Raw genomic sequence first — 26,828 nt, forward strand, 5'->3', positions numbered from 1 at the left:
GCAGGAGCCAATAATGTATATAAAAACGACCTCCACAGTGCAACACGAAACCTTAAAGCAATACTAAACTCAACAGGAGAGAAATCAGTTTTTGTAGTCGGAATTCCACATAGGCATGACCTTTTGGAATGGTCATGTGTGAACGTGGAAATCATAAAAGCAAACAGGCAATACTCAAAGATTTGCAGGGCCTACCAAAATGCATATTTTATAAGTATGGACTCCTTGCAAAGAGACTGTTACACGAGACATGGCATGCACCTTAATAACAGAGGCAAGAAGATTCTGTGCCAAAACATCAGCATGATACTGAAAGCATCTGACAACCAAGAAGTAATTGCTGCTCTTCCAGTTCCTTGCTTGACGCAAGCAGAGCCTGAAGAAATGGTTACTTCTATTGCAGCAGTAGAAGTAGATGTGGAAGCAGCAATTGTACCTACACACATAACAAATGCTGCAGCAGCAATACCTACCACACTTCATCAACAGGATTCAACAGCAGCAGAAGATGAAGCAACATCCAAATCTCCACTGTCACCAGTTGCCACAACAATGCCTACAGCAGCAGCAGTACCTATCACACTTCACCAGCAAGATTCAACAGCAGCAGAAGAAGAAGCAACCACCTTATCTCCCCAGTCACCAGATGCCACAACAGTGCCTCCAGACACCATAACAGCAGTTACATCAATTCCTCTAGTAGCAGCTTCATCTACAATATCATCACAAGGAGGGAAGAGTAGGTATACAACAGTGGATGTGCTACACCTCCAAGTGAACAATTTTTTAGTAAAAGGCAACAAGAGGCAGAAATCCAAAAGATAAGCCCTGAAAAACGTTTGAAAACCAATTACCATAGTGTTCAGTGTGTTAGCAATAAGAGCATGGATCTTAAAATATGTTACCTTAACGTTCAAGGACTGAAAGATAAAGAACTTATCATAAATGAGTTTGGACTTGATAACCAGTTTGATATTTTTTGTCTGAGTGAACACTGGGCTAATGAGAATGAACTTGCAGTTGCCAAATTTGACAATTTTAGTATAGTAAATAGCTACTGTAGGAAAAAGCACATTAGAGGTGGTGTGGCAATTTATTCCAACCAGTCACTCAATTGTACAATAACCAAACTAGACCTAAATTCCTTGTGTGATGAACAGCACTTTGAAGTTACGGGTATAATCATTAATAGTCATAAGCTAATAGTAGTATCCATGTACAGATCACCAAAGGGAAGCATTAACATATTTTTAGAAAAAATGGACATGCTATTGAGTGAATCAAGTAATATTAAATGGCTACACTATGATATTGCAATAGGAGGTGACTTGAATGCTGATTTTGATGTTACTAAATGTAAGGGTAGTGTTGCAGATCTGGAAAACTTGCTAAGACAATACAATTTACATCATGTTAATAACAGGCCCACAAGAAACAAAGCATGTTTAGATAACATCTTTGTAAACTTCAAGACCACTGAAAACACATGCGAAGTTGTAGTGTTCCCATTCTCTGACCATGACTCCGTATCTCTAAATTATGCAAGTAAAATTCCCCTCAATAGGAGCAATGCAAACAGACCTGTCCCAACAGTCGTGATTACCAGACCCATAACTGAGGATAAAATTAAAACATTTCGTAATTCCCTTGCTGACAGAGACTGGTTTGGCCATTGTAGTGTCGATGGACATTACACATCAAGTAATGATCTGCCAGCCAAAATAATATTTGATAGATTTTTTAATGCATTCTTGACCCTATTTAACCATAGTATTCCCATAAAGAAAATCAAAATAATGGACAGCAGCCACAAATCCAGATCTCAAAACAGACAAAATATATGGTACACTAAACAGCTGACAGACCTAAAGAAACAAGTTTTGTTACTGTACAACATATACAATAGTATGAAGTCTGACTGTGCCAAATCAGCCTATGTGGAATGCAGGAATGAATACAAAAAAGCCATCCTGCAAGCCAAAAAAACCTACAATGCCAACATCATACATAATTCCACCAATAAATGAAAAACTGCTTGGAAAGTAATTAACAGTGCTGCCAGAGATACTAAAAAAGACAAAATTAATATCCCACCACAAACACTCAATGAGTTTTTTATTAATTCAGTGAGAGAAATAGGAGAGACAATTATCAAACCAGACATTAGTCCATCAGAGTTACTCTCCCAAAATTGGGGTAGACAGTCACTAAATACAAGCATGGTAACCTTCTCCGAAGTATCGCCTAGATATGTACAAGGGGTCATAAAACAACTGAAATCATCTGATAGCTTAGATATATATGGCATATCATCCAACCTGCTAAAAAAAGTGTGTGACTGCATTCTCTACCCCTTAACCCATTGCATAAACAAGTGCTTACTTGAGGGATATTTTCCTGATGAGTTAAAACTGTCTAGGATTGTCCCATTGTACAAAAAGGGAGATAAAGACTCTCCATCTGGCTACAGGCCTATTTCAATAGTACCCACATTCTCCAAGGTAATAGAATGCATCATGTACCAACAATTATCATCTCACTTTGAGAATCTAGGAATAATTAATGCTACACAATACGGGTTTAGGAAGAATCTGTCGACCATTGATGCAATCAACACGGTAGTCAGTCACATCCTCAAAGTTTTTGAGAACAAAGGTTTAGCTCAGGTCTCATTCTGTGACCTAAGCAAGGCCTTCGACTGTGTTGAGCACATGCCACTACTAGAGAAACTAGAATTCTACGGCATCAAAGAAAACAGTCTCAGACTATTAAAAGCTTATCTCAACAACCGTAAACAGGTAGTTTGTGTTGGTAAGGAAATGTCAAACATAGAAAATGTTAAAGTAGGTGTGCCTCAGGGATCTGTACTGGGGCCCTTCCTGTTTCTGATAATGATCAATGACCTCCCCTCGTTTATTAGATCCACCACTGTATTGTATGCAGATGATACGACTTTTCTCCATAGCAGTAACAGTCTTAATGATCTTAAAACCTGTGCTGAAAATACACTCACTCATGCAGCATATTGGTTCAGAGCAAATAGTTTCCTGCTAAATGAAAATAAAACTCAGCAGATAATCTTCACTCTAAGAGACAAGCCACTATCTGATGACCCTAGTTCTGTTAAATTCCTGGGAGTTTATTTAGACGAAAAGTTATCCTGGGGCCAACATGTAAACTATATTAGTAGTAAACTATCTAGAGTAATTTATTTATTAAGACAACTCAGAAATTGTGTACCTGAAACATACATCAGATCATCTTATTTTGCATTTTTCCAGAGTATAATATCCTATGGCATTATCTTGTGGGGTAACTGTAGTCATATACATGACATCCTATTATTGCAGAAGAAAGCCATTAGGATAATTACAAATTCTTCACATAAGGCTCACTGCAAACCCTTATTTACTAATCAAAAAATTATGACTGTAATAAACCTCTATATATACAATGTCTTAATCTTTACGAAGAAGAACCTACAAGATGTGAAACGTAGAGAAAATATACATTGTTACAACACAAGAAGCATCAAACACATATACACGCCTTACCACAGACTATCAAAATCAATAAATAGCTATGAAGTCACAGGGCACAAGCTATTTAATAAGCTGCCACATGCCATACAGGATCTTCCTGAACATACATTCAAAGAAAGACTGCATGAATGGTTTATTGCCCACCCGTTCTATGATATCAATGAATTCTTCAACTGTAAAATGCAGTAATCCAACAGATGACCCACTGTACATTTATTATAATATAAGCTAAAATATTTCAGTAGTCAATACCTTATCGCACTGTATTATAAATTGTAGCTTCATTTGACGTTGTCAATTGCTGTAATGGCCTAAAGACAATAAAATCTTTATTATTATTATTATTAGTTATTTTAAGCACAAGAATGCATTTATTGCTTTCCACAACTTTTATTTTGCATCAATTGTTTCCCTAGGTGAATAACTGACGAACAGTCTCAGTGTTAAAAATCCATGCATTGTCATAAAGTGGAAACTTTCTATTGTTGCGCCAAGCGGGAAGTTATTGTAACCGTAATTGTCGATGCACTCAGTAGCTAACAGCATTGAGACAATTTCTGTACAAGTTTGTCGAGTTTCTCACGCAAGGTTATAAAATAATGACAGTTTTTGTAAAACTGTGTACTGTGTGGGGTGATTTCAGACAATGTCAAGAACATATAAGAGCAGGAGAGGTGCTACAGTATGGTGTAATTTTGACCCAGAACTTTTAGATAAAGCGACTGATGACCTCAGATGTTAAGTCCCATAGTGCTCAGAGCCGTTTTTAGATAAAGCAGTTCGTGATATTCAGAGTGGTAAAATATCGTACAGAAAAGCGTGTGATTTGTATGGTATACCTAAATTGATGCTACAAAATAAAGTGCCGGAAGCATATCCGAAAAAAAATGGGAAGACAGCCAGTGCTAAATAAAGAAGAAGCAGAAATGTTGAAGCAAGGTATCTTGAGGGCTGCACATTGGGGATTTCCCTTCACTAAATTGGATATTAGATATTTATTTAAAGGCTACCTTGATAAATATGGCCGAAAAGAAAAAAATTTAATAATAATATGCCAGGAGAAGAATGGGTGCATTTATTTCTCAAACGGCAGTCAGAAGATCTTTCCATTCGCTTAAGCAAAGATATTAAATGAGCTCGTGCAGAAGTGAACAAAGAGACTGTTAAGATTGTTTGCTCCAATATCAAGGCAAAGCTGGAAAATCTCCCGCCATGTGTAAAATGTCACCAAAATCAAATAAAAAAATGTAGAATTTTTAAAAAAGGCAGTAACTGACCAAATTCGCCCTCTATATTCTGTCACTTCAGACAGAGATTTAAAAAACACATGTGTCCAAAATCACCCCAATCCATGGGGTGACTTCGGACACATTATATAACTGCCTCAGATAAATATACCTACACATACACTTTCTAGTTATGGGATATTTTATTCGTTACACATATACCCTACCACTTCCATAACAATCAATTTAATCTAAGAATATACATGAAAATTACAATCAAAACAATGACAAAACTGTCCGAAATCAACCCGTTTGACGGTATACCATACTTGGAGAGGAAAAAAGCGTTTTAAGACTCTCCAAGCCTACACTTTCGTAAAGTCACTCACCTAAGTAATGAAGTAACCTAGCCCAAATGCCAATCTTCATTAAACTTTTCCTGAAGGATATGAAGCCATGTGTATAGAAAACTTTGAAATCATTGCCCAGCAGAGTGTTATGTTTCTCTTGAGAATGACCTGATCATTGAAATTGGCCAATTGCACATACAAATAAAGAAATTTACAGCATGTGACATAAAGTGCCTTCATTCAAAAGAAATACTGGTATTAACATGTAAATGACGACATTTACATAAAGCACAATCACCTGACCATATCAGAAAGATATTGATGAAAGAGGAAACCATAACCCCTAACATTGCTGTTATGCTATGCACAAGGAGGAACTGAAACTAATGGCACAGCATAGCCCACATGCTTCTGTCTGCTTGAGACACCTTTTAAGGATTCTGATTCCCCTGTGTCAAGAGATTAGTACTGCTACCAAAAGGCAGATGCTGTTGCAGTTTATATACTGAATAAATTGGTGAAACATTCCTTTAACTGCTCCAGCCCATTCCTCATCTGAGTGGAGCATACCCCGATAGAGTGCTACTCTACACTCAAGTACAAGTCAGACCAGTGTCCAGCCTTCTTCCATGACAGAGTTACTGCTGAAAGGGGCATATGGGACTTAGAATTCACCATTAATGAAGTTTACAACTGCCCTTTCCTAGGTATGATGCCGATTTGTCCTAGGTATGACACCGATTTGTGGCATGTGACTTTAATTTAATGCCGTAAACGTAGAAGGACCATACTTGTCAGGATAACTGTCATAATGATACCATCATTAGATATTTAGGAAATATCTTGAATTATATAGTAAACTGTTGCCTTGTCTGTGTCAAAAGAATCCAGACAACTTCTTAGCCACTTTTAGTGTAGTCTCAGGAGATATTCCATCACTGACAACTTAAAAACTGGCTGGAGGCAGTTATACAGCAGCATTTTCTCCACAGGCATCACCTAATTGACAGTTTCTTAGACCCTGAAGAGGCCTCCACTCTATTACTTGTAATGTCTTCAGACAGTTCCATGTTTGGGATATTTAGAGATATCTACCTAACTTTTTTAAATGGAACTTCCCCCTGTGTGATTATTTTAGAGACTGAATCAGGGATATCCTGCCTAATTTTTTTGAACAAGATAATGATGTCCCATCAGTGCAGTGTTTTAGACATGGCAGTGCTTGCAATATCTGATTTCAAAGACAAAGGACCCTGTAAAGTACTCATTATTTATGGATTACTTTCCCATCCCAATCAGAATCTTTATTTGCTTTTCAGTATTTTTCATACAGTTGGCTTTCTCAAACAATAATCAGTTACACACATAATCACAGAAAGCAAATGGTGTACTTAAGAACTAAAGGGTTTTCTTTATTACTTATTAAATACATATAATATCATTGATGGTTACAATGTCGTGTTATGCAGCATCTGTGTCTTTATAATACAATGTCAGAAATGCATGCATGTCTGAAGGAACAGACACTTTTACTGATGATTACAGCTATGGTAAGCATTACAAAATATATTCACATTCTGTGACTATATGGTGACATCAGCTGATCCAATGCATGAAAATTTGTGCCAGACTTGGATTTGAACCTAGATTTCCTACTTATTGTGAGTGGTTGCCTTAACCACTGGGGCTGTTGGAGCATATCTCCAGGACAGATACAGACTTCCATATGTCACAGTCACACCCCTTAGGTTCGCACAGTGCGTGATTCCCCTACAGGGAGACAAATATTATATTGTTATTTCAATTCCTGGTCTGACACAAGTTTTTGTATGTTGTATGTCAATGCATAGTCACAGAATTAGAATCTGTTTCATGATATATTATAATGATTGATTTCCAGGTATTATTCAGTTGAACAGTATTCATTGTATTGTAGCCAATATTGTAATACTCCCATATATTTCTTCAGTGGTACTCTACATTCAGTAGATGCAATAATCACAATCAAAACAACTGGACGACAATGGTATTGAAGATATGAATATCAGGCTAAGTATGGTAACTTATTGAAAAGAACATATGCTTGAGTACATAGTACTATTATCTACATCTAAATCTACATGACTGCTCTGCAGTTCACACTTAAGTGCATATCAGAAGGTTTGTCAAACCACCTTCAGATTATTTCTGTAGTGCTCCACTCTCGAACAGCATATGGGGAAAAGTGTGAACTCTGATTTATCCTATTTCCGTATGATGATCATATATTGCTCTGTAGATGAGCATCAACAAAATATTTTCACATTCAGAGGAGAAAGCTGTTTAATTTGGCTGAAAGTTGCAGACGATATTATATAAGCATACATTGAGCCTAGTGAGTTTGTCATTTAGGTGGTAGAAATTCAGTGATCTTAAACACTGAACATGTTTGGTCTTACACCAAATACGTATGTTAATATCACCAAATAGCAGAACTCTGCAATTTTTATATTTTAAGAGCATCGTTATCAGTTTTTCAAAATTTTCCTTGAATAATTCTTTTGTAGTACTAGGGGAGTGGTACACTGATACAGCTATTAGTTATTGATGTGGTATCAGTATTGCTGAAACTTAAAAAACTGCTTCTAAACATAAAAAACTTACATCTGTCACTTCATATTCTAAATTATTTGTTTCTTTGATAAAGTAAAATGTTGGGATGGGTATTTTGAAATGGACACAGCTGTCCCTCTCCTCCCCCTCCCCCATCCCGCCAAATTTTTGTCCAGTCTGAGATTTTGTTGCTATATCTATAATGAACTTGTCATTGATGAGCATTAAACTTTCATCCTCATTCCTTCTTTTCTCCCAATAACTTTACATTTTCCTCACACGAATGGATAAATACTGTATATCGGTGTAGTAGTTCACTGCTGAAAAGTTATTGCTCAGTCCATAATTATATACAGTATATGAACAAAACCACCGGATATATCAAAGATTTGTAGTACATGCAGTTTTATATTATTATTAATGAGTATTACATAATAACAATAACAATAATAATAATAATAATAATGTCATTAATAATATATGTTGTACTGTGTCAGGTAAATGTCCTCCACAGACGGGGATGAAACATTGGGTTTAAATGTGAATCCATTCGAGCACGGCATAATAGCACAAAACATTTTATTAAGTGTGTTTCTAGTTATGTTTATACCCATTTGTAGCTCACATGTGTCATGCTGTGAATCCCAGTGTTATTTCTTGTGCAGGTTGAGTTTGTTTGAATGCTTTCTTTCTACACAATAAGTTTTCAAAATCACAAGGGTTTACTGAAGATGTGTTTTATAGGGTAGTTGAGGACTAACAGACAATGTAATTCTTACAATGTTCTTTTTTAGTCTGAAAAGGTTTCCCAAGAAATGATTTTGTGAAATGTGCTAAATAAATTTTGCATTTTTAAATTATCTGTAACTGTAATCATCTGTACTACAAATATAAATGAAATAAGGCACTTCATTAAGTGTAGGTTGAGGATTTCTTAATTCTTGTTGTAGTCTGCTTGTAGTCTCCCAAAAACAGAACACTATTAACTTCTTGTACTTTGATCATGAGTAGACTATAGTTGGGGTTGTTTTATAACAAGTACAGAATAACATGTACTGAGCCTTATGAAAACTGGCATTGTTTGCCTTGAACCACCTGTTGATATTTTTGTATTTTTCACTGGCTGTTTTTTTTTACTAAGACATGTGTTACTGTTTTTTATTCATGTAAATGTCATCTGCAAAAATGACAACATTTTATCTTGTGACATTGCAAATGAAAGATAATTAATGTATGTGAAAAATAACAGAGAACCAAATATAGAACCCAGGGGCAGACCAGGTTTCATTGAGTGAGAATAATATGGTACTCAGTGTTAAAAGTCTTCACTGAGTTATGAAAAATTACCAGTATTAATCATTTATTATCTGTTGATAATAATACATCGTGAACAATATTCATATAGACTGTTCAGTTGACAGCCTTCATCAATATTCAAATTCTTTGCCACTGATGATGTTTTTGTGTACAAAATGTACATGTCTTCCTACAGTTTTTTTTTAAATAAATACTAGTGTTAATGACATGGGTTGGTGATCTGTTACCATTGTCTGCTTTTTTATGAATCAGAAAATATTGCTGAGAAGATAGAAATAACAATGTTAGTACCTTAATATATTACAAAGCTTATTTGACCAAAATAGTAAATAAAACATTTTATTATTTTACCACTAAATTAATCAAATACCTATTTTAATGGTATGCAACATAATCCTGAGACTTTAGTGTATTGCCATTCCCGAGAAATTTAACAGTAGTTTATTAACATTTCTGTGCATAATCATGTGAAATATTTGTTTCAGGATCCGAAACTTTATGTGGACACTATACTGGAAGTTCGTAATAAACATAATGCCTTGGTTATGACAGCTTTTAATAATGATGCGGGATTTGTTAATGCTCTTGACAAAGCCTGTAAAAGATTTATCAATGGAAATGATGTGACAAGGCTAGCAAACACTTCATCCAAGTCATCAGAACTACTTGCAAAATATTGTGATTTAGTGCTAAAAAAGAGCAGCAATGACCCTGAAGAAGCTGAACTTGAGGATACACTCAATCAAGCTGTACGTGATATGCAGTATTATTTAATGTTCATTCATGGAAAGATGTAAGAAAAGACTTTACAAACTGGAATTTTGCAATTACTGAATGTAGGCTTCAGTATATTGATTATCTAGAACAAGTCAGTCAATTACCTAGTTTTTGAAAATGGATATTGTAAGTCCACTCCTCAAGTCACAAAGTTATTTTTGTCTTATAAACAGTGAGAAACCAATTTTTATATTTACCTTTATCCCCAGTAAACGATTAAAAATTACAAGGAGATATAGATGTGCAGGTAGCAGGAAAATAATCCCTCTTATTTATTTCATAGGTAAATAATTCATTACTGTTTTGACACACAACCAGTCTTTATCCTCATACACCATACATGTATGTAAATTATGTTTCCATACAGTTTTGTGAGCACCTGTAACAGAAGTCAATGTTGTCAGTCTGTCTGTGTCACCCGAGTGTACCAGCATGTACTGCCATTCATCAGGCCAGGGGTCCTTCCTCCAGGCTTCAACAGTTCATTGGTGCTGTTTCTGCTTCCATGTTTATCTCTGTACTCTGTGACATGCAATCAGTAGGAATATTTGTGTGGGAAGGTGGCTTCTGTATGTCATAGCACAAGATGGTTCTGGACAGTATGGCTGCTAATTGATTGTTGTTTTCCAGTACAGAAATGATAACTGATCTGTTACACAACGGCACATCTGGTGCTGTGGTCACTGTCATTTTGCCAGAACTGACATACACACTTAACATTATTGATGCTTCAAAATGTGAAAAGCTCAGTACCAGTAAAATCTTGCAACAATCAAATGCACTGAAATGGCATGTCTTGCCAATCTTGCACTGAGCTACATTGCTGACAGGCAATTACTATATCTGGGGACATCCCAGTTACATGAATCAACATAGTACTCATGAGACTGTGTCAGGCACACACTATCAGCAGGTAGTTTTTCTCATGTATGTGACTGTAGTAACAGTTGTCTGGTTTGCTTTTGCTACTAGGCAGAAAATCAGAGATGTGATAGGAAGTAAATAATTAAGCTGCCAGCAGAATTGTCTTCCAGCAGCTTATAACAAGCATGCACACAGGTGCATGTGTGTGCACCCCCCCCCCCCCCCCCCCACACACACATATACTCTATCTCTCTCTCTCACTCTCTCTCTCTCTCTCTGTCTCTGCCTAACTAAAAAAGTGAGTGCCCAGAAGACATAAGACATCATCAGATGTCAGTGCAACTTTGTACACATACATAGTATTGGTGCATATGTAAATGATTGTAGTGCAATTCTCTGCGACAGGGAGAATGGACACCTGAGTACATTACTGGTGTTCATGTTTAGCATTGTTAGCAGAAATCATAGGGTGTGAACATCAAATTTTGAGAGATCACTGTGAAGGACGCAGAGATGTTGCATAACCCTATAGGACAGTGTGTCAGCACCTGACAGAGTTTGAAAGGGATCACATTGTGGGTGTCCATTTGGTCTGCTGGTCCAATTATGCAATATCCAGTTTTGTATGGCATTCAGATATGGCAGTGGTCTAGTGTTTGATTGGGTGGAAAGATAAGAGTAGGCAAACTTGTCATCAAATCACCAATCAACAACACCCCCTAGGGGGCTCACGTCTCTTTCATGAGTTCATGTGTGGTGTGCATGGGTCTCTGAACTATAGCAGCTCATTCTTCCTTCCCAGGCTGTATTTCCTTCCCTGTGGCCCTCCATCCCTGTCCTTGCTCCTTCCCCTCTGCCCCCTCCTTCCCCACTCTCTGTGTTCTTACTTATGTTGACATGGGTATCCAACTTGTTTCTTATATTCCTTCCAGTTTTTATTCCCTTGCTTTTTCTTTTTCATCTTTCCTTTTTGATCTTTTTGGTCTCTATTTGGGGTTTGACCTCCATTTCTACATATCCTCTCCGTAGTGTGAGCTATTTGGGGAAGAACTCCCTCCCTAGCATCTATAGCATGGATTCTTCTGCCTTCCCATTTCCCTCTTCCTTCCCCACCATAGCACCTGCCCCTGCCCCACTAGTTCGGGCTATTGTGTACCATCTGGCTGAGCCTCCTAACAACACAGAGATCACACTTCTGGTACCTGTTCATGCCTAGAAGTGGCTGCTTGTCATTCTGGAGCATTGCAATTCCCGGCAACAGCTGCCATGCCAGGTGGCTGGATGTCACCTGTGGGGAGAGCCCATGATTGGAGTGGATGGTATCAGGGAGGATGCTTTGCACATAAAACACATTAAGCTTAAAAAAATTGGCCGTTCTTCTACAGTTGTGTCTTCGGTTTGTAATGAATGATTTAATGCTGCTGCTTATGGCTCTGCGGTCTCCCCTTCCCTGGCTACATTCTGGGTGGAGGGCCAGGCTCACTGGCTTGGGGTGAAACACATTCAATGCTACCTGGTCTGCACTAGGACTGATGGCAACACTTTCACTGCCACCAAACCATTATGTTTTGCTGGAAATATTGAAGGCAAGTTGGGTGAAGTGGAGTCTTTTAGTAAGATGCAATCCAGTTCACTGTTGATCAAAATTTCTTCTGCTGTCCAATCTGCAGCACTTTGTGCTGTCCATTTTTCCTCACCAGTCTTTGAATATTGTTCAGGGAGTCATTTTTCATAGGGATGTCATCCTTCAAACTGATGAGAAACTTGGGGGCAATCTGAAACAACGGACATTCATTTTGTTCAACGTGTTCAGAAAGGCCATAAGGACAATTGCATCAACACTGGCACCTTTCTTGTGGCATTTGATGGAGATACCATTCTGAAGAAGGCCAAGGTTGTATGTATGTATCACCATCCATGAGGTGTTTTCAATGTTTGTATTTTGGGCACACGTCTTCCTGTGGGGAATGTGAAAACCCACTCTATGAGGGGAGCCCCTGTGTTCTGCCACTTGTATGTATCTATCGTTGTGAGTGCCACTTTCCATGCTCACCAGATTTTCTGGTTTTTATGAAGGAAAAGAAGATACAGGAGTATGAGTCCCTTGATTGTTTATCCTACACTGGCTCATCATAAATATGATCGTCTTCACCCCTGTGTTGGACACATTTAACTTTGCCTCTTTTATATCTTTCCCTTTCCTCCTTCCTCCCTCCTCCTTAACCCAGTCCTGCTCCCCTCTTCTCTCCCTCTCCCCAGCAGTTCTGATATTCTCCCCTCCAGGTGCCACTACCCCTCTCCAGCCAGAGAAGTGTCCCTCTACTTTGACATCCTCTGGTGATGGGGCTTCCTCGTGGGCCCTCCTCCCAATGTATCCCCGGTAAGAGACATAATTCAACCATGAAACCCACAGTCTGTGTGCCCAAAAGCCACACACTCTCTCTCAGTTCTGGATCTTGCAGAAGCTTTGCTCTCTCTCTCTCTCTCTCTCTCTCTCTCTCTCTCTCTGTGCCCTGCCCTCATTGACCTATGAAAGAGAAGAAGATGACAGCCCCCCTTGAAACCTGAACCTGAGCTCTCATTTATGGATATCACCCCAGCCACATTGGTGGTGGATGGTGACTTGGCGGCGTGATTGGCTCCAGCTCAGTCATCTCCCATTTGGATCCCCATTCCATGCTTATTCAATGGAACTGTAGTAGACACTACCATCACTTACCAGAGTTGCAGTCCCCAATTTCCTTTTACTCGTCAACTTGTGTCATTCTCCAGGAATCTCATTTTACTGATGCTCACTCACTAATCCTTCGTGGGTTCCATGTGTTCTGTCAGAACTGGGTCGGCCCATTGAGGGATTTCGGTGGTGTTTGCACATTGGTCTGTAAGAACATTATTAGTGCATGGATCCCCTGTCATATCACATTGGAAGCAATTGTCACCTGCGCCCACTTGGGCCCTGTGGTCATGGTTTGCAATCTCAATCTCCCTCCTGACAGGCCATCTACACCTGCTGCCCAAACTGCCCTGCATCAGCAACTCCCCTGCACCCCAGTTCCTTCCTCATCCTTGGGGATCTTCATGCCCATCACCCTTTGTGTGGCAGTGCTTTTTCATCTAGTTAGGAGCTCCTCATTGACCAATTTCTTGTGGACCATGACTTATGCCTTCTTAATGAAGGTTCCTGTTCTCATTTTAGTGCTATGTATGGCACTTTCTCTGCCATTGATCTTTCGATCATTGCCCCTCCCTTTCTTCGTTACTTACACCAATTTCCCCACTATGACTTCTGCAGTAGTGAGCACTTCCCCTTGATCCTCTCATTCCCTTCTCACCTCCCGAAAGCCAAATTACTATGCTGGTCTTTCCATAGTGTTTACACCTTCTTTGTCAGATTGTATTGATGAAGTCATTTGTGATCTGTCTGATAAGATAATTTTCACCACTCGCCATTTGATGGGCCCCGTTCACCACCAGCCAATTCCGTGGTGAAGCACAGCCGTTGCCACTACCATCCATGATCGCTGTCACTTTTTGCAACACCTTAAGCAGTACCCATCCTCTGCTCTTCTTATTACCTTCAAACACCTATGTGCCAAAGCCTGTTACTTAATCATACAGTGCAAGCAGATGTGTTTGGAATGTTTTGTCTCCTCCCTAGTTCTTTCTGTCTCCTTGTGGGCTACACTCTGCACTCTGCAAAGTTGCCAGTGGCAGTCTTCTGTTCTCGGCCTTGCCCTTCCAGGTGGCTTTTGTATAGTCTAGTGTTAGGACGCATATGACTCAATGATTTTTGTTTGAAATATGACCATGTGCAGACTTCGTCACCTATGTCATTTACAAAACACTTAAAAAAATTATTTAAATTCTTTTAAAGTTCTCTAGGAAAGTTTCTTGAACGAAACTGTAATTAAAACACCTTCAGTTGAGTCGTTTGTACAAAATTACATCACTCAATTCAAATGGTTTGCGCAAACTTTTGAAATTTAGATGTCGTTTGTTTCTTCCTGGAAATTATATTCTTGCAAGTTATCTTATTTTTCCCATATTAAAATCAGACTGTAAAACCTTTAAGATTCAAAATCGAAATCAAACTCTTCTGAAAATTAATATCTTGGAAAAATTCAGTAATAATTCTTCCTCAATATAACTCTTCATAAATAATTCTCGAACACGTATTTAAGCTTTAGAGCATACACTGTTTTATTGTCTTCGTATATGCTACATACAGATGTGAACATCAGATTCGACAGAACAGAACTGAACAAAATACAACATGAACTATGCATTCTGTGACATCATGACAATGGAAAATTACAAATTTTTATTTATTTGAATGTTGGAGGTTCGACGCAACAACCCGGTCACAGGATCTTCTGCTACTCTTTGGCCGTTGACCCGCAACATCTAGTGGCCAGCAATTTTCTTTCTGGTTCCAGCAGTGAAGATGCTGTTTCAGCGAGTTGTGCTGCTCTCTCCAAACATGAGACATACAAAACAAAAATACAGAACTTTAAATATTTTACAAACATAACAAAATATCACAAATACATAAACAAAACACTAAATTAAACTTACATTTACCTGCAAACCGAGCTGATCCTTGTGGATGGGTGACACTTCAATTTCGCGTCCCATTACAATAGATCCATCAGTTCTCACGGAACACCTCATGACCCATTTTGCAATGGCATCAGCATCAGCCTCCTATCCAGCCACCATCCTCCTCCAGAAACAGTGGGCTGAAGTGTCCCAATTATGTTTTAGTCTTCATTATGTGGAATCTTACAGTGAACCTTTTACCGATTGGCAACTTCTTGTGACCCTTATATCTTCCCATGTTTCAGCACCTGGCTCTGATTCCATCTGTAGCCAATTCCTTCAACAGATCAGTCCTCAATGGCAATATCTCCTCCAGGTGTTTGACAATATTTGGCTTCAAGGCATTTTCTCCTCTCAATGGAGAGGCAGTATCATGGTTCCTGTTATTAAGCCTGGCAAGAATCTACCATCCCTTGATAGTTAGTAGTCAATCATTCCAATCAGTCTGACCCATGTCTCCTGAAATTTATGTGAACAGATGATGGGACACAGCCTCAGTTGGGTCCTTGAATCTTGAGACCTTTTATCTTGTTACAAGTGCAGCTTTTGGAAGGGGCAGAGTCCAATCAATCATCTGCCTCAATTGGAAACCACAGTTCGGCAGGCCTTTCCTCAGCATCACCATCTTGTCACAGTGTTCTTCAATCTTCATAAGGCCTACGACACAGCTTTGTGCCACCACACCCCACTTACACTCCAAGAGTGAGGTCTTTGGGGCCCACTCCCAATTTTTATTCACCAGTTTCTGTTCCACTGGTTGTTCAGAGTTCAGGTTAAGACCATTCTCAGCTCTCTGCAGATCTAGGAGAATGGCATTCCCCAGGGCTCCGTATTAAGTGTCCCTCTTTTCCTCATCACTATTAGTAGACTTGTGGCCTCTGTCGGACCATTGTTGACCCATGCTCTGTATGTGGATGAGTTTTGTATTTGGATTAGCTCCCTCTCAGTGGTCTCTGCAGAGCAACAACTCCAGGGTGCATCCAACACACTTCTGCACGGACACTCTTGCACATTTTTCTGTTATCTCCCTGTAATTTGAGAGTGGTGCATTTCTGTTGCATTACTACAGTCCATCCTGATCTGGAGCTCTACCTCAACACTCAACAGCTGACCGTGGTTCCTCACTTCCATTTCTTGGGTCTTCTTTTTGACAACAAGCTTACTTGGTTGCCCCATATCAACCATCTGAAGGTTGGTTGTTTTCGTAAACTCAGTGTCCTTTGCATCCTTGCCCACACCTCTTGGGGTGCAGATCGTTCAGCTCTTCTCTGCCATTATCAGCCATTACTTCTGCCCCATCTTGACTATGGTTGTCATATTTATGGATCAGCTGCCCCTTCCACACCGCTCCTCTTGCACCCAGTCAACCACCGTGGTATCCATTTAGCCACTGGTGTCTTTCGCACTAGCCCTGTCAATAGTGTCCTGGTTGAAGCTGGGATCCCTCCTCTTTGTTTGGTGATCACAGCTCTGGTTGATGGTGTTAGGACAGCAACCAGCCACAAATTTACTTTGAGTTCCTTTATTCAAAGGAAACCGTTACTGGTTTCAAATCATTGTGATTCATCCTCAGACGGTTTACACGTTTTCTTTATGACATTTGGTGTGTTTTTATAGATTAATTGTCCTAAAATATAAATAAAACATAATTATAAACACGCCACACACAGATGGTTGCATTACAGATTTTCGTTGCATGTGACTTACGTGAAACGTCGGTTTCGAGTGTTTGTTTCCATAACATTCGTCCAACCGATGTAAATGCATTCCCACTGCATCCTCGTTGTTGCACATGTAAATAGTTCTCACTGTACACTTTAGATTTGTCGCTGAGATCATTTCAACCAAGCACCACATGTTTTGATACATACAAAGAGCTTACAGACATATGAGTATCACAGATGCTATGATATATCGTAACATTTGACGATGATGTCCTATGTTTGGAAAGGATCATATATTCATTTACAAAACTGTAATGCCTTTTACATTAGTACAGAGACATTGAATTTTTTAGTTGATATTGCTAAATTAATTATAAAGTTTTATATATATATATATTTAGAACTGTATAGGTAAAATAGTATATTATTTTATTACATTTGGCATCATGAGAATTATAGTAACATATAAATTTGCTACTTGATCTGCAGGTAGGTGTATTAACATTATTTGCTTTGTAGGCTGGAAAGTAATTTTTGGAAATTTTTCAGGAAAGAGGTGTTAGCTAACTCTGTTCGTTAAGGATATAGTCTGGGGTGCTGTTTTTGTGCAATATGGGCTGCAACTTGAACAAATCAGCATTTGCAGCCCATATTGCTGAAGAAAACCATTCAGTGGGAAACATTGAGGACAACTTAAAAATTTTGCATCTAGCAGAAAAAGGAGCCACTATGAATATATTAGAAGAATTAGAAATACACACACACAAAAACAGCACCCCAGACTATATCCTTAACGAACAAACAGAGTTAGCTAACACCTCTTTCCTGAAAAATTTCCAAAAATTACTTTCCAGCCTACAAAGCAAATAATATTAATACACCTACCTGCAGATCAAGTAGCAAATTTATATGTTACTATGATTCTCATGATGCCATATGTAATAAAATAATATACTATTTTACCTATACAGTTATAATTATATATATAAAAAACTTTATAATTAATTTAGCAATATCAACTAAAAAATTCAATGTCTCTGTACTAATGTAAAAGGCATTACAGTTTTGTAAATGAATATATGATCCTTTCCAAACATAGGACATCATCGTCAAATGTTACGATATATCATAGCATCTGTGATACTCATATGTTTGTAAGCTCTTTGTATGTATCAAAACATGTGGTGCTTGGTTGAAGTGATCTCAGCGACAAATCTAAAGTGTACAGTGAGAACTATTTACATGTGCAACAACGAGGATGCAGTGGGAATGCATTTACATCGGTTGGGCAAATGTTATGAAAACAGACACTCGAAACCGACGTTTCACGTAAGTCACATGCAACGAAAATCTGTAATGCAACCATCTGTGTGTGGCGTGTTTATAAGTTATGTTTTATTTATATTTTAGGACAATTAATCTATAAAAACACACCAAATATCATAAAGAAAGTGTGTAAACCGTCTGAGGATGAATCACAATGATTCGAAACCAGTAATGGTTTGCTTTGAATAAAGGAACTCAAAGTAAATTTGTGGCTGGTTGCTGTCCTAACACCATCAACATTTGTCTTCAAACAACAGCCACAGTCTCCATCATGTCATCATATGACAAAATTGCATACAGCTCTGGTTTGCTATGCCATGATCATCTGATCTTCTCTGCTCACCCTTCCTATTCTATTTTTTTCACAGTTTCAGTCTGTCACTGACCCCCTTCTCACCCTCAGGTGAGTTTACCAGTTGGATTCCACTTCTTTCCACTGCGATTTCCATCTCCCCTCCTTGCCCTCTTCCCCACATTCTCTCCAACCCCCCCACCCCTCCCCTTCTGGTTAATTCCTAGGCTCTGGATTCAGTTAGATCTCTTCCAGGCTCTGAAAGCCTCCATAGCTCCAGTGGTGTTCCATTGTTCGTTCTTCCCACTATTACAGTAGTTTCAGGATGCTATTGTTTGTTACTCTGATCGCTCTAAATCTACCAATCATGTGGGATGCACCTTTGTGTGTTCTGTTGGCATGGAACACCATCTCTTGCCTGCCATGTATTGGGTGTTCGCTGTGGAACTGATGGTGATCTGTCAGGTCCTCTGCTTTATTATATGGTCCTCCCTCACTTAAGTTTTGTTATGTACAGACTCAATGAGTGACCTTCAGGTTATCGCTTAATGTATTTACTGCCACCATTTGGTCTTTGCCATCCACGGCGTTCTGCCAATCTTGGCGCTGCAACTTGTGCAGTTGATTTCCTTTGGGTTCATAACCATGTGGGTATCCCAGGTAATGAACTTACTGATCATCTGGCTGGAACTGGGAGGGGGGGGGGGGGGGGGAGGGACCTACCGCTGCCACCCCTATGCTCCATGACCCCTCTGGGGACAGATTTGTGGATTTATGTCAAATCCCTTTTTGCTCAACCATGAACCAACTCTTGCAACTCATACAATCAAGGAGACTTCCGCCACGTGGTGTTCTCTCCTTCACCTCTGCCAGCAGGAATCTGCCATCCTCTGATGCCTTTGTATCAGCCATATTAGGTTGACCCATGGTTTTTTACCCCACAATGAGCCATCCCCTCCTTTGTAGTTGTGGAACCCCATCATGGTGATCCATATTTTGCTGGACTGCCTATGCCTTTTGGCCTTCATATTAATCACGCTTTCCCACCTTTCTTGTCCTGGATGTTAGGAGATGACCCTTGCTTGGTTCCATCTATCCCCTGTTTTCTTTGTGAAAGTGATTTGTCCTTCCATCTTTAAGTACCTCAGTTAGCATTGGCATTGGGTATGGGGGCAGCCAGGTTCTCCCCCCTTTTTCCCTAAGTTTTGTCTGGTCTTTTGTGCCATTTTGTTTCCCCTTTTCTTGTGTCTTCTTCCTCTGTCATTGTCCCTGTTGTGTGATGATCATGTCCCTGTTGTGTGATGATCTTTGAATGGTGTGGAGCACTGCAAAGGGTCAGTGGCAGTGTTTGTGTCCCAACATGCATAGCATCTCTGGGGCACCCCTGCTTTCCTGTTCTCCCCCCCCCCTCACCCTCCCCCCCTCCCCCTCCCCCTACCCCACTCCCCGTCCTCTTGTTCTTTATTCTTCCTGTTGCTTCGACATTCCTTTTATCTCTTTGTTTGTCAGTTTTCCTTTCCCCTTCACAGGAGTTTGCTGTTTGTGTAATTCCTCCCTTGGCGTCTGCCACCTTAGGTCAGGGGACCAATGACTCACTGTTTGGTCCCCTCCCCCAATGAATCAACAAACCAGTTGACAACATCTGTCCACCACAAGAGAGGATTGCCTTACTGTGCACGAAGCACATTGTAGCTCCTTCATATCTGCATCTGTAGTGCCAGAACAAGTAATGATCTCTTCTGCAACATTATGTGTCATTCCGCACCATTGGTTGGGAATCACTGTCCCATGCATAGGCTGCCTTTAACAGCATAACACAAATGGCTATGTTTGGAGTGGGGCTGTGATTGGGAAGCATGGACTGCTGATGAATGACAGCACATTGTGTTCAGTGATGAATCACATTTCTGCACTACTCTGAATGACCATTGTTGACAAGTAGGACAGTGACAGGGAGAGGTCCCATTCTTCCAATGTTTGGGAGAGGCACAGAAGCATTACTCTTGGTGTCTCTGTGTCAGGAGCCATCAGGTGTGACTTCAGGTCATTGCTGGTAGTGGTTAAGGGAATTCTGATGGCACAACAATACACCATTGACATTCTGCACCATCTGTGTTATCTTTCATGTGACAATATAATGGTGCCTTTTTCAACAGGAGAATGTTCATCCACAGATGGCACATCTCTATGAACGTTCTGTGCATTGTTGAGATACTCCTGTGTCTGACAAGATCCCCACATCTATCCACAGTAGAATGTGTGGGACCAGCTCGGACATCAACTTCATCCCAGTGCCAGTATCTGGGATATCAAGGACCAGTTACAACATTTGAGGGCCAGCTGGCCTCAGGAGAAGATACAGCAGCTTTATGGCACCCTTCCCAATTGAATCAGTTCATGTGTCCAGGGCAGAGAGGGTGCTGTGTCATATCGATAAGTGTGGTCATACTGCCATGTTCTTTGTAAAATTCACTTGATTTTTTAATCTCTGAAACAACAGCATATACCCTCTCAACCCATTAAGTTTTATTTCCTTTCCTCCTCATCTTCAGGGTGCTTCACACGTTTTGTCAGGCAATGGACATACTTATTCTTGCTATTGTCTTGAACCTCATTTTTGCCCCAAGTGTCACTTCCCTTGCAAGAAATATCCTCAAAGTTACTTACTGCTGTGGTTGCTTTCTCTTTCTGGTTATTTATGAATTATCACCACTCAATAAACCCTGCCCTCCAGGATACCACAAAATTGTGCTGCTCACCTCACTGCAAAAAATTTTGATACAAATTAAAAATAATTAATTTATCAAGAACATTTTATGTGCCATATCAGGGAACTGAGTGGGTATCAGTGCCAATAAGAAAATTTTTGTTTCAGGAGTCATTAGTACTGAGGCACTAAGTTTAATTTGTGACAATACAGGCCCTGAAATACAACAGTAATGTTTTAATTAATAGAGCTGTTATCAACAAAAAACATTTTTCATGTCTTGCAAATTTTGTACAAGAGAATAACAAAGTAAATTTAAGAAAAAATCTCTCAGTATTCAGTTTTGTTTCTTACACAACTCCATTCTTGGGATAAGATGTTATAAAGTTTACTTTGGTACTCCCTGGGCCATAGAGAAAGAATTTTCAACTAATAAACATAGCTGACCTTTCAGATGAAGTATGGCATCACATTTATAATTTCCATTGTCTTTCCTCTTTTGAATACACTGGCATTTTTCCTTTCTTCTGTTTTAGAGTAAGAATTTTTAATTGCTACTTGAGACAGATGAGTATGAGAAACTTCATTTGTACAACATTTCGAGATCTTACACGCCAGCATTGACAACAGTGTTTCAGGAGCATCCTTAAAATCAAAGAAGTCAATTGTATAGACTGGAATGAGATGTAATGGGTACATAGATTTAGCTGACTCACCAGTCATGTGTAAATCTTGTGAAACAGAGGCCATGCTTACCTTTCTTTGTTTCTCTATAACTGCAAAAGCTTCCGTCCATTACAAAGATGCTGTATTGATACAGACAAAAGATTAATTTGGTCTGATATAATTCAGTGTGATTTGATTTCAGTAGGGAGATGAACACAACAGTGGTCCAAGCCCACTATTGTCTGCTCCAAATTGGGGTTCATTGTGTGGTTTCACTACGCGAGTTTCTAGTTAAGGTGACCAGTGCCCTTTAAGAGTAGTAGGAGGCCCTTTACTAGATCTTTGGTCGCCTCTCTGCCTATATGAACAATACCTTTACAGTGTGGTGTCCCCCACAGAGTAACAATTTCTGCAGGACTTGATGACCCAGATATTCTCTGTCTTTTGATCTCCAACACTACATACTGGAAGATTAGGTGTGCCCCAGCTTCATCACCCTCACCACAAAACCTACACAGAGGGGCTTCTTTTTCTATACTCATTTGCTGTCCTTGTGTCCTTGCCATGGCCTGTCATTAATCCTACCATGAGTTTAGTGTTTCTTCTGTTCAAGCCCAGGATTACACAATTCCTTTTGAAATATGGTTTTGGCATCATTAGCATGTTTTCGTTTTTTGATCATAGTCCAATATCGTATGTGCTATCTTCTGATCCAGTTTTGTGGAATTGTCATATCTGTCCTAGCTAGCCTATCAACTTGTTCACTATCACTGATTCTTGAGTGACCAGGAATCCACAGCAGGTTTACTCTATTGCTTTCATCTAGTCTCTCAAGGGCTTTGTGTTATTCTGCAACTATCTTTGATCTTGTTGCAGCAACTGATAGAGATTTCAGAGCTGCTTGGCTGTCTTAATATATGTGGATGCTATGATCTTTGTAGCACCTCCACAGATTCTCCTCCATGCATGTGCTGATAGCAGATATTTCCACCTAGAATACCATGGCTGGATTTCCTAGAGATATTGTGCACTTTAGTCTAAGCTGTACTCCATATACTCAGCCCAAGTACTTTTGTCTGTTTCCAACCTGTCAGTAAATCAGACTGTATTTTGTGCAGAGTGATTCCAGATCTTGGTCTAGTCTGTCATCCTATCCACTTGCAGAAACAGCTTCTATCAATTCCAGTCCTGACGTTCGGATGTTTGAAGATTCATCATGTCCCTCAGTTATTGTTTTTTCTTGCTGTGTGTTCTCCAATTTGGTCCCATGAGAATTGGGGATATGTTCAATGGACACCCAAGAAACCCATATGGTGCAAGGTTAATTAGTCGGGGAAGTCATCTGGCATCCACAAGTCTCCATTAATGACAAATCTTCATGTGTCACACACCCATTCGTATCTGCTGATTATCTGCTGATGCCTGTCTGACATGGGCGACCATGCCTTAGTCACAGTACTGCTGGCATAGCCCACAGCTTCATACAAACATGGCCATCTCTCTGCCTATATGAACAATGCTTCTATAGTGTGGTGTCCCCCACAACAACAAAAGCTTACATGTGCTCAATTTACTGCACAAACTTTGCATCATCTAAATGGGAGAGAGCTTTATGCATGACACTTTTAACTCTGGAGGGAAGCAGTGCTTGCACAGAAACCATATGCCACTTACTAATGTTTGGAACATTTTCTCCATGATTTGGCACTTGAAACAAGTCTAGGGACATACATCAGGGTACAGAGGCATAACAGCGCTTAAACGGATTTTGTGAGAAAGTAACAATTAGAACATTTGATGTCTCCACTCATTAATTTCCCATATTGACATTTCCTTTGGCTCCTTCAGCACCAATGATATACCATATTTATTCAATTATAAGACGACATGTTTCCCAAATTTGTCATTTGAAAAATATAGGGTCCTCTTACATTCACAGATTAAACTACTGCTGCTGAGGTCAATGTTTTTGCATTGTGTAATAGATTAATATAGGTGTCGTCTTATGTACAGATGAAGCTGTGGCAAATTAAATCTTTTTCTGAGTTAACTGCCTTTTCATCTGTAGTTGGAATTGAATGGACTTCAAAACCAGACAAATGCTCAACAATAGTATACATTTCTGATTGAGATGCTGAAAGTCTAGATAGGGACCAGTGGCATACTTACATGTTTCATGCAGCAATGTTGTCAACACTTACTGTGACGGTATGGTGGGAATGAAAGGGAATGTGTCAGCTGCTGGTTCTTTGCTTACAGTAAGAAAACAGTAGGAAGATGATCTGTTTGGAAGCATGAGACTATGGAAAATATTGTCACATTCTCATGTTAGTATGGATGCAAAATCCACCATGTGTTCAGAAAAGAACACTTGTGCCCTCAGGTCCCACCATAACATCAACCTCAGATATTGCATATTCAGAAGAAAAGCAAAATATTTATGACAACCAGGATCATAAATTTCATTGCTTCTCATTTCACTTGCATCAGTTTCAGATGCGCTATGAGGTCCCACTCTAACCACAAACTCAGGTATAGTGACATATTTTCAAGAAATGACCAAATATTTTACAATCAAGATTATAAAACTCATTGTTGCCCCTATGTAGAAATACACTGCCTCTTTTCCCACCTGTCATTGGTTATGTGAAACTATCATTCTAGGTGGTGGTGATGGTGCTGGTAATTAAAAATAATAATACCAGAGATAGTACCCAAAGAAGGAATTAAAGACAAAAATTAATGCAAACCTTTTTTTAATTCTCCATGTATTGTCAAAGTGTAGACAATCAATAAATGGTGTAAGTTTACAATCAGTATAATGTTGATTGTAATTTTACTGCAATTTGTTGAGAGTTTTTGAGGCAAAAGCAATGAGACTTATCAGATGAACCAAATCTGAGAGAGAGCACACCTCCAATCCTGTAACCAGGATGGTTTCTTTGAAACGGCATGGCTGATCTCCTTGCCACAATGTGAGCTTGTGCTCCATCTCTACTGACCTTGTTGTAGATGGGGCGTTAAGCCCAATCTTCCTTCCTTCCAATCCTGTTAGAAGATACGTCCAGAGCTAACACAACAGACATCCTGACACTCTTGGAACCACACAAAGGGAACACCAACCCAGTGCAGCTGGTTCCATGGAACAGCAATTTGCCCAGCATTTACAATAAACTTGATGTAATATGTAAGCTTCCCCATGATACCTTGGAGCTCCTTAATGTTAAGGGGAATCGGCAATTGTTTAATAGTAGACAAGTCCGAATCAACAGGATGGACAACCTGTGCATTTATAACATGTCCTAAATATTCAAGTTCTTCATGGAAAGAGGAATACTTTTCCTTGTTGCACTTTAAGCCATTTGCAGAAATAACTTGAAACAAGCAGTCTAAATTTGCCAGATGTTCAGCAAGCATATAACCCACAACAACAATGTCATCCAAATAGTTCGTAAATGAAAGAACTTTCACTCTTAATTGTCCCAGAAGCTGTTGAAAAATCTCAGGAACTGAAGCACTTCCAAATGGTAATCTTTGAAACTGGAACAATCCCAGGTAACCATTGATGATAAAAATAATACTTTGAGTACTTGTCCAGCAGTAACTGTAAGCATGCCTTGAGTAAATCAACCTTGGAAAAAAATCTGCCCCATCCCAGTCTGTCCACTAATTCCTCTGGTCATGAGAAAGGAAAGAAATTCATTATGGTTTGTGGGTTTACTGTGGCTTTAAAAAAGCAAACAGACATAAGTACCCTGATTACTTCTTGAGAATGTCCAAAGGGGATGCCCACTGATTCGCAGAAATGGGATGTGTCACCCCACTGCCTTTCCATCATTGCAGTTCTGGAGCAACTTGCTCATGCATTGCATGGGGCACAGGCCTTGCACGAATGAATTGTGGTTGCACCGTTTCTTTTACAGTAACGTGCACCACAAAATCTTTAGCTTGTCCTAAACCTGGTTCAGACAGTTCACTGGATTTATTACACAAGTCAGAAACATTAGCGTGAGGCACTGAAACACTGTTTTGTAATACACTGTCATGTATGCACAGATTAAATTAATCAACATGTCTAAACCAAATATGTGTGTGCTATTTCTAGAACTGAATGCATAAAATGAAACACATTTTTAACTACAATAATGATGTAGACTGAAGCAATGGATTAAAATTTTTTGACACCACAGAAAAGTTGCAGGTAAACTGCACATGCTAAGTACTGATGTTTCATGTATGTTAGATGCAGACAAAATAGAAGTAGTCTTCTGTAGCCATGGGCTATAGATCCTTTCATATGTGTATTTGTTGATAAGGGAAAAGCGTACAGCCTCATGGTACACGAGGTGTACTACAGAATAGAGAGAGGAAATCTTGTCCTCAGTGCTTTTCAGATCATGACAGAAAGGCTTGCCCTTGTCATCACGCAAAGTGTTTCGAGTGTGGTAGACAAGGTCATATCCAAACTGTCTGTTTATAAGGCAGCCATGGCAAGTACGGGTCTGGCACAGCATCAGCAAAGCTTTCAGGAAGTGTATGCTGGGTCAACATTTCTGCTGAGAAGTTGTACTATAATTGTAAAACTGACTAGTTCCATAGTGTAACAAGAGGTTGCAATTATAATCCACAGAACATGCAGATAGCAAACTCATTGTCAGAAAGGACTAGTATCTATTGGCCTGAAAGCAACTGTTTATTTTATAGGTAAATAAATCATAGTACTGTATTTTCTAATAATGATTCAAAAACATGTTCAGTATTCAGATGACTTCTTTGTTTCATGTGAACATACAATAAAAAGTAGTCTTTAACACCCTTTTGTACTTTGTTAAAAATTGCATTGTAGAAGTGAAAAACATTTGGAAACATATTTTGGTTGTATTGTTTTTTATTTCATATGGTACCT

General features: G+C 39.2%; 1 protein-coding gene across 1 annotated transcript in view; it reads left to right on the forward strand.

The window, feature by feature from the left end:
• The window catches only part of LOC126469950 (cullin-1-like), a 233,915-nt gene that overhangs the window by 116,477 nt on the left and 90,610 nt on the right, over nt 1-26,828 (forward strand). The window contains exon 9 of the mRNA XM_050097360.1: nt 9,513-9,776. Coding sequence (XP_049953317.1) covers nt 9,513-9,776 — 264 coding nt within the window. The remainder of the gene's footprint in view (nt 1-9,512; nt 9,777-26,828) is intronic.

The sequence above is a fragment of the Schistocerca serialis genome, chromosome 3 (assembly GCF_023864345.2).
Source record: "Schistocerca serialis cubense isolate TAMUIC-IGC-003099 chromosome 3, iqSchSeri2.2, whole genome shotgun sequence".
Classification (NCBI taxonomy): domain Eukaryota; kingdom Metazoa; phylum Arthropoda; class Insecta; order Orthoptera; family Acrididae; genus Schistocerca; species Schistocerca serialis.